Source organism: Arachis ipaensis, chromosome B5 (assembly GCF_059453495.1).
Source record: "Arachis ipaensis isolate K30076 ecotype BB chromosome B5, ASM5945349v1, whole genome shotgun sequence".
Lineage (NCBI taxonomy): Eukaryota > Viridiplantae > Streptophyta > Magnoliopsida > Fabales > Fabaceae > Arachis > Arachis ipaensis.
The window spans coordinates 154362853-154372129 of NC_142440.1; the positions used below are offsets into that span (position 1 = coordinate 154362853).

A 9277-nucleotide genomic window follows, 5' to 3' on the forward strand; every position below is an offset into this window, starting at 1 on the left:
CAAATAGTATGAAATTTGAATATTTGTAACGTAAAATTTATTATGATTAATAATATTATTATGACATTTATAATATGGATGTTTATTATATTTAATGAGTTATTTATAGAAATTAATTATTGGGGTTATAAACTTATTGTATAGTTTGTTACATTTAATGAGTTATTTTTTAATTTTTTTTGTATAGTTTATTTTTTTTGCTGACAAAAATTGAGTAGTTGATTCTAAAATTTTGCCAAGTAAACAATGTTGCTGACATGGCATTAGTAGGAGGAGAAACATGTCTTAAAAATAATGTGGGTAAACTTATGTATTTACTTTTATATATTAAAAATAGATTTAGTTGGGTAGTCCAAAGTCCAAACTAACTTTGACCAATTCTTCTATTGAGATCATAATGTTGAAAAATGATGTTAATAAAAAATAAACGTTAACTTTGTATTGAGATCATAAAGCAATGAATTTAAAAAACTGAAATCGGTGAAGTGGCTCAAACCCGTTATCTATCATAATTTGACAGTGTAAACAACTACATATTGAACGATCATAACCATTATCCTCATGAAATTAAAGTCACTAGCTTTCTCCTCATGGAGTTCTAACAAGTATCAGAGCAATTTATAGGTCATCATTCAGTTGGTATGAAGGAAGCTATCTATATGAAATAAAATCAAAATCAGATTTTTAAATTTGATTTTCTGGTTGACATATCTGAATAGCCATACCATCCGAGTCCTCACAATTGACCCCAGTTAAGCCTTTGCTAAATTTTTCTCCAAGCTTTGTCCATTCAGCTCTTAAATTTGCTTGTATTTTCTTGGCCTCTTCACACTCATCTCTCAAGTGAGGCACTTGGTCCCTCAACTCATCTCTTTGTGCTTTGAGTGTCTTTGCTTCTTCAAAGACTTCCCTTTTCCTCTTAATAGCTGTGTTCTTTGCTGATTGAAACACAGATAAGTTAGCCTTAATGGCACTTATTTGCTCTTCTAGCTCTTTCTTCTTCTGCTCCAAGCTCGCGATCTGGTTGCTCAACTCATTTTCCAACGACAAGACTTCCTTGAACTGATTCTTGTTCACTTCAAGATTCTCTTCTAGTTTATCTGCTTTCAAGATGTTGGCACTGGCAGACTCTATTTTCCTACTAGCATCATTGTAGTCACAACTCCACCTGGTGAATTCTCTTGATACTTCTAATATCAACAACTTTATTTCTGATGAGACTCCATCGTCAGAAGACAACTTGGAAAGGTAATCTATAGTAGATTTGAAGGTACCACACTGTCCAGGATGCACTAGTGCAGAGAAGTCTTTGGAGAGAAGGTCTTGCAGTGTTTGCAATGCATTCTTGGTCTCTTCACATGGTGTGCTGTTCGATGATTCGGTAACGGCTGAGATATCTTGGGAAGGTGATGTAACTGAGGTCTCAGCATCAAGAGAAGCATAAAATGCTTTCATTTCTACATCGTTCAGTACAAGTTCCTCTTCATTCTGGGGGGATTCAATGCCAGACAGCAACAAATTGGAACTGTTTTTCTCATGTAGTTCTCGTATGGAACTGGGGGTGTTTTCTATAGATGGAATGGCAGTTGGTACCCTAATATTTGGATTCTGTGAATAAATTGTGACTTGGGATTCGGGTTCAACCTTTAATGGACGAACCATAAGCAGTGTGTTTAATCCAGAATCTACCCAAGGAAAAAAACAATTAGACGTGAATGATGATGAAATGTAATCAAACAGGGTTTTCTTTGTACAAATGGCAAAGTCACAGAGCCACAATTCAGTTGGATGAAATGTAAATGTAATCAACAGAGACACAGTAAAGGAGCTATGTCAACTTACCACTTACCACCATAGATGTAGCGTAGATTTTCTCTTTATCAAAATATTAAAATTTCAGATGAATGGAACGAGTGAAGGGAACAACTAATCTCGTACTCTAAAATGACTACTGTGTTGCATTAACTTCTCAACTGACGTGTAATGTGTTTTTATTAGCAACTTAAATCATATCAAGTATAAGAGATTCAACTGTAGGGAATTCAAAATTCTTAGAGCCTATAACAAATAGGAAATGTTTGGTCAGAAAAAATTCTGCTTACCTTTGGCACTGCCACTGCCTCTGAAGCAAACTGTAGGCATTGAATCTTCAGTATTATCAGCAGTTTTTGGACGCTTCGGGCATATCATTAAGTGACGTTTCAAATGAGAAGTCCCACAATTAGCTTGCAACATCTTTCCACAATGCTTGCACAGAGCTTTGCTGCCATCAGTTGTTTGGATTCGCTGCATATCTTCCCATACTTTGGATGTCATTTTTGGGCGCTTTGAACTATTATAATCTTCATATTCATAATCTATCTCAACACTGCTTGTATTCTCATTTGTCATTGTATCCTGCGATATGAATAACCACCACACTTAGCAAAGCAAAAATAACACTATGTGTTATGTCCAAACCACCTGATCTTGTATATGTACCAATTGAAAAGAGAGAATCTATTACGATGCCTTTTAATAGGAGACAAAACAGTTTCCTGAATCCATAAAAGGTGAAATGTTAACGAACTCAATCGTCAAAGGTAAAAAGTCACAAAACACCCACACTACAAATCATCAAAGAGTGAAAGCATATGCTACATAGGCTAGAATCCTAAAGTTACAATTTACAAGTGCAACAGTAAGATGTGCAATCCAACGCCAAAGGGACAGCAGGAAACCAATTACAACACAACTATTGAAAATAAGATAGCATGATATAATGTGCTGTGTGCTCTCATTAAAGAATGTTCAACTTCCAGCAAAAGTTCTATCAGTATACATAATAGAGTTTAAACTTCTCAAAAAAATATTTGACAAAAAAAAAGATGGAGAGAGATCTCAGGTAGAAAACTTATGCTAAAGACCATGAACCACCAAACACATTTTGTCATTTTCTCAATATAGTACACACACCAACAAAAATCCGCATGCTACTATTGCAGCAAATTGCACTCTCTGTCTAAACCATAGTTGAGATATTTGTCTGTAATCACCTGTTTAAGATAAAAATGTACATTGCAATCAGAACTTCACATCCTGCTTCAATACAAAAGATGAGCTAAAACATTGACTTGAAGTTCACCGTTTTGGTCTATCAATCATCTAAGTCATACTGTTACATATAAATCGTTTCTCATAGATATTCCTTTTCCATCTTTTCACACCTTAACATACCCTTTGAAAAGGTTTCAAACTTCGAAATTTTCTTTTTTATCTCTCCACTCCTCAATCCTCAAATTCCCTAACAAATTGTAGCATACTAACATTATACCAAATTGATTACCACGACATTCAATTTTCACAAGTACTCAGATCTCAACCATAAAAAAAAAAAGATAAAAAATCACCACAAGACCTATGTTACGTATTGTGCCAATTTAAATTCAGAATCATACATAAAAAAAACATAAAATATGAAGCCCGCACAGAATAAAATGAACGCATATCAAAATTTCTAACCATGTATTGAAATTGAGAAGGAATAACAATTAACAGGGTTACGGATTTGCATGCACAGAACCCTAATGAAACGACAAAAAAATTGTTATTGAGAATTAGAAAGGAGTGTGCTACCTGGGTTTTGGTGTTTTTCCTACGCAGTGAGTTGAAGCTCTTTTGCCGGCGTCGATGTCCTCAGCAGCTGAAAGGAGACAGCGATTTGTCAAAGAAGAAGACGAAGGTGGATGGTGGAGCAGGACTATGTAGCCTTCGGGCTTAAGCCCGGGCCTAGCACTGCAATACAATGATTTGGGCTTTCTCATGGGCCTGAATATATGATAAGCCTTAAGGAGTTAAGGACTTAAGCAGTTAAGCCTATCACGGCTGGGCTAGTCTGAGAAGCCTGAGGTTGAAATTAAAGGATTTTACCCAAAAAAAGAACATTTTTTGTTTTTTATATCGGAATGGCAATGATTTTTTTTTAAATATGGATTGTTTGGTGTTATTTTTAAATGTGAAATCGTTTAATTAGAGAAGTAAAAATTAGATCGATTTGTAGAGGTACAAAAATCGAACCGTCCAATTTGTGTTTTAAAAAAAATTAAAAAAATTTGAGATACAAAAATCGGACCCTGTATATTTTCTACAATTTTAAAAAACACAAAAAAAAAATATTATAGATTAAAAATTAGTTTTTAATCTAAAAAAAAAAGAGTAAATTACAAAATTCAATGAATATGTATGTCAATGTAAAAAAAATTACATTGACAATTCACTTAACTTTTTTTACTAACATAATAATAAATAAATTAAAATTAGTTTATCTTCATATAATCAATTATGAGAATATTAGAGGACCAACATAATTTATTATTTTTAGTCAAAATTAATTAATAATATTTAAAAATGTGAGTTAAAAATATATTATTAAATTATTAAATTAAAATAATTGAATTAACAACTAAAAAATTAGCCAAAAACGACTAAATTTTTTATTATGGAAGATAAATGTGTGCTATTCAATTCTATTAGTGTGTGCATGTATTTTATTTTGATATGGAAATCAGTAATCGGATCTACCAATTACTTTGTAACTTGATTTTTAAAATTCTTTAAATATCAAATCGGAGAGTCCGATTTGTTTGTTATGATTTTTTTAAAAAGAAAAAATTACAAATCAAAAAGTCCGGCTTTTTGTTCTTTATAAATCGGATGGTCTGGTTTTTATTCCCAAATAAATCGGAGGTCCGATTTCCACATTTAAAAAAAAAAAAAAAAACCCTAGCAGAGAAAGAGTACGTACTCCGTACTCAAGGAGAATGAGAGAAGGAGAGAGCGGGGGCGAACGGTTGAGGGTGAAATACAGTGAAGAAGATGGCCATGCCATCGGAAGAGATAAGGGGGAGAGCGTGGGTGGGTGTGTATCCGGTATTAAGGAGGGTTCTTCTCGAGAGGGGTTAGAAAAGCCATCCAAGGTCTCTTTTAGAGATAAAGTCATTGGTGCAGAAAAGTCTAAGGCCTTTGCATTAGTAGGGTCTTTATCTGGGGATGGTATCGCAACGGTGACAGGTAAGCAGGGTGATTCTCGTCCCCCAAGTGTCAGTTTTACCAAGGAGGCAAAGAGTTGTCTAGCTGAACCTTATAAGGAAGCCATCGTGATCAAGGTGCTGGATAAGCATTATGGCTATACGGCTCTCATGCATAAGCTTCGGATAGTATGGCGCATCAAAGGAGGTTTGATTTGTTGGATGTGGGGTTTGGATATTTTTTGGTTAAATTTGATATTGCTGCGGATCGTGAGAAAGTCATTCTTGGTGGCCTGTGGTTGATAGACGGTCACTATGTTGCAGTAAAGCCATGGGATGTGGATTTTAGGCCATGCGAAAAATCCTTTGGATCAACGCTGGTATGGATTCGAGTCTCGGGACTTCCAATTTGGTGCTACCAGGAACAAGCAATGCTGTGAATTGCTTCTGCAATAGGGATTTCGGTGAAAGTAGATTTGGCTACTAAGCTTGCAGAAAGAGGAAAATATGCCCGAGCTTGTGTTCAAATTAATCTTGAGTTGCCTGTAATCAAACATATTATAGTGGAGGGTGTGACTTATGAAGTGGAGTACGAGAGTTTACCGTTGATTTGTGCTACTTGTGCACGATATGGGCATGATAAATCGTTGTGCATGGAGAATGAGTCCTTGGAAGGAAACGGAAATTCCTTTGGTGATGAAAAAAATAATGAAGCTCCGACACTAGTGCCACACAATAATCATGAGATTCAACAAGAGGCTGAATCAGAAGCTCGTGATTTGGGTGAGAATCCTCGTAATTTGGGTGAGAAATTAGGAGTTGTTAAAGGGAAGGATGTGGTTACGAAATCATTGGCTCCTCACGTGCCTGATGGTCATGTTAATGAGGCATGCATGGATGATGGAGAGGGCTGGCAACAAGTGCTCCGTAAGGGAAAATTCACAATGGGCCAGTCATCAGGTTTGAAGGACCAAGATGGAAAGCAGCACAAGTTTGGTTCGAGAAGGGTTCCAAGACCCAATTTGCATGGTGATGGAGGTAAATCAATTGGCATTAGGATGGGGAAGCGAGAAAAACATGAAATTGCGCCATCTCCATCACGCAGAACTCCTGCACGTCGTGGAATTTCTCTACGGAAGCGTCATCGGCCTTCCTCCTTGCAGAACTCGCCAGTTGATAAAAATGGTGGCACAATGGAGGAAACCTTAGTAGATGGAAGCATGGCAGGTGTAGTGTCAGGAGGTCCGAAGGTGGCAATTATTGAGGATCAGAGTGTGCCAGTACCGCAGGACAAACCATCTATTGAGGTTGGTGATTCTGTTTAGAGTTTTTTGTTCTTATTTATTCTGTCCCTATTATTTATGGATAGTTTAAATATGATTGTTTGGAATATTAGGGGTGCTTCTAATAAGTTAGCCCGTGTGCATTGCAAGGAACTTGTTAGGAAATTTAGACCTGTTTTCTTTATTGTGGTTGAAACTCACTCCCCTTTTCAGCATTTAAAATTATTCTGGGAAAGATTGGGGTATCACTCTGTTGGTATAGTAGAAGCAGAGGGGCATAAGGGAGGTATTTGGTTTCTATCCTCTATGAAGGGTGTTTGTTGTAAGTTCATTGATGCTTTTGATCAGGGTGTTACTGTTGAGGTTCACTTTGATAATTTAATTTGGAGGTGTAGTGGTATTTATGGCAGTCCTCAATTTAATAAAAGGGTTCTCCTTTGGGATTATCTTGTTGCACAATCCATGGTTTTTCAAGGACCTTGGATTGTTCTTGGTGATTTTAATGAAGTCAAATTTTCTCATGAATCTAAGGGCTGTCAGTTTTCTCATCAAAGAGCAGACATGTTTGCTACTTCATTAGGGGATAGTGGTTTGTTTGATCTGAAGACTATTGGGAGGCAGTTTTCTTGGTACAGGAGGGTGAAAAATTATGTTGACGTGGCAAAAAAGCTTGATCGAGTCTGTATAAATAATAGTTGGTTATCTATCTTTCCAGAGGCTTATGCAGAAGTTTTAAATAGGCTTCAGTCTGATCATTGCCCTATTCTGGTGCGTTGTAAAGGTCGTCCTCAGCCTAAAGAGAATCGACCTTTCCGATTTGTTGCTGCTTGGGCTACTCATCCTGGGTATAGGGATATTGTGAACCAGTCATGGTGGTCTGGTAATAGAGGAATTCATGGCAAGCTTTTGAAAGTACAGAAGAATTCACTAGAGTTTAACTCGAAGGTATTTGGTAACATTTTTGTTAAGAAATGTGAATTAGAGCAGCAGATTAATTATTTACAAAAGCGTTTGGAAGTGGTGGATAGTATTTATTTGCGTCAGAAAGAGCGACAGTTGCTTGATGATTATAATAATACTCTAGTGCAAGAAGAGCTCCTATGGTTCCAAAAGTCCAGAGAGCAGTGGGTAAGGTTCGGGGATAGGAATACAAGATTCTTTCATATTCAAACTCTTGCGCGAAGGAAGCATAATAAGATTCATGGCCTTTTTCTCAAGGATGGAGTGTGGGAAACTGATCCAGAGGTTCTGAGTCAAGAAGCAGAGTCTTTCTATAAAAGCTTATTCTGTCATTTGGATGATGTTGATTTGGGTTGCCTTGGTGATGTGCCTCTTCCTTCTCTAAATGAGGAAGCTTGCAATAACCTTACGGCACCAGTTACTATGGAGGAAGTCAAAGCAGCGGTTTTTCACATGAACTCTTTTAAAGCTCCGGGTCCTGATGGGTTTCAAGCTTTCTTCTTCAAAGAATATTGGGAGATCATTGGTCTTGATGTTTGGAAGATGGTTAAGCAGGCATTCTCCGGTGTTCCTCTTGATCCGAGAATGTTGGAGACTTTACTAGTTCTCATTCCAAAGGTTGAATCACCGGTATCTATGAAAGATTTCAGGCCGATTAGTCTCTGCAATGTAGTTTACAAGATCATCACGAAGGTCCTTGTTAATAGGCTTCGTCCTCATCTTGCGGAGATTGTTGGCCCGCTTCAAGGAGGATTTATTCCGGGACGAGGAACTCCTGACAACATCATTATTGCCCAAGAAGTCCTCCACTTTATGAAGAAGACTAAATCAAAGAAAGGCACACTAGCATTTAAGATTGATCTGGAGAAAGCTTATGACAGAGTTGACTGGAGGTTTTTAGCTCATACCCTTAAAAGCTTTGGTTTTTCTATTCCTACACTTAATTTGATTATGAATTGTGTCACTGCTTCTTCCTTATCTATTCTTTGGAATGGGAGTCGTCTGAATGGCTTTACTCCTAGCCGAGGTCTTAGACAAGGAGACCCTATGTCACCCTATCTTTTTGTGTTGTGTATGGAGCGATTGGCATGCTTTATTAGTCATCAGGTTGATTTGGGCTTGTGGGAACCGGTTGCTATTTCTAGAGGGGGACCAAGAATATCCCACTTAATGTTTGCGGATGACTTGCTTCTATTCTGTAAAGCTACAAAGAGACAAGTGCAAAATGTGATGTTGGTTTTAGAGACTTTTTGCAAAGCATCTGGGATGAAGATTAATATGGAGAAGTCTAAAGCGCTTTGCTCCAAGAATGTCTCTGCAACAAGGAAAAAGGTTTTCACTGGGGTATCCTCTATCAGATTTGTCCAGGACTTGGGCAAGTATCTTGGAGTTACCCTTAGCCATTCTAGGGTGACTCGTTCAGCTTTCAATGGTGTCCTGGATAAGATTCGGAGTAGGCTAGCAAGCTGGAAAGGAAGTTTACTCAATCGGGCTGGTAGACTTTTCTTGGTTAATTCTGTTGTCGCTGCTATTCCTACGTACCAGATGCAGGTCTCTGTTTTTTCCAAAGGAATCATTAGTAAATTAGAGTCTATGATGAGGAATTTTCTTTGGAAAGGACAAGTTGATGGAAGAGGATTGAATCTTGTTAGTTGGAAGGTACTGGTTACTCCAAAAAAATATGGAGGTTTAGGGATTAGAGATCCTTATTGTGTAAATATTGCTCTTCTTGGGAAGCTAGTTTGGACTTTCTTCCAGCAGCCAAACAAGCTATGGGTCCAATTGTTAGATGCCAAATACCGATCATCTCTATATGACTATTTTAGTTATCCTAAGAACAATGACTCTCCCATTTGGAGGTGTCTTTGCAAGGCTTGGGAAGTGTTGAAGGATGGGTTTGCTTGGTGTATTGGAGATTTGAACCAAAATTTTTGGTTTTCTAGCTGGAGGAAAGAAGGACGGTTATCTAATGAGATCGATTATGTTCACATTTCTGATTCGAATCTCCGGATACAGGATATTTGGTCG

General features: G+C 37.2%; 1 protein-coding gene across 3 annotated transcripts; it reads right to left on the reverse strand.

Moving 5' to 3' along the window:
- Window positions 1-479: 479 nt before the first annotated feature.
- Window positions 480-3866, reverse strand: LOC107644628 (uncharacterized). 3 transcript variants are annotated; one of them, XM_016348525.3, is made up of 4 exons: window positions 3616-3866; window positions 2512-2537; window positions 2103-2397; window positions 480-1685 (listed from the first exon to the last, which is right to left on the reverse strand). In XM_016348525.3, exons 3-4 carry the CDS (start codon window positions 2389-2391, stop codon window positions 685-687), a joined length of 1290 nt encoding a protein of 429 aa, XP_016204011.1. In that variant the 5' UTR covers window positions 2392-2397; window positions 2512-2537; window positions 3616-3866; the 3' UTR covers window positions 480-684. The 3 variants fall into 3 exon arrangements, with proteins under 3 accessions (XP_016204011.1, XP_016204012.1, XP_088344801.1); XM_016348526.3 differs by lacking the exon at window positions 2512-2537; XM_088488675.1 differs by lacking the exons at window positions 2512-2537; window positions 3616-3866 and adding an exon at window positions 2956-3031.
- Between the last annotated feature and the right edge of the window lie 5411 nt (window positions 3867-9277).

Excerpts from the sequence above, each read along its gene's own strand:
- LOC107644628 (XM_016348526.3), bottom strand. The coding sequence starts at position 2,391 with ATGACAAATGAGAATACAAGCAGTGTTGAGATAGATTATGAATATGAA. Across the intron at positions 1,686-2,102 it reads AGGCAGTGGCAGTGCCAAAG|ATTCTGGATTAAACACACTG; the intron begins GTAAGCAGAATT and ends TTCCTTGGGTAG.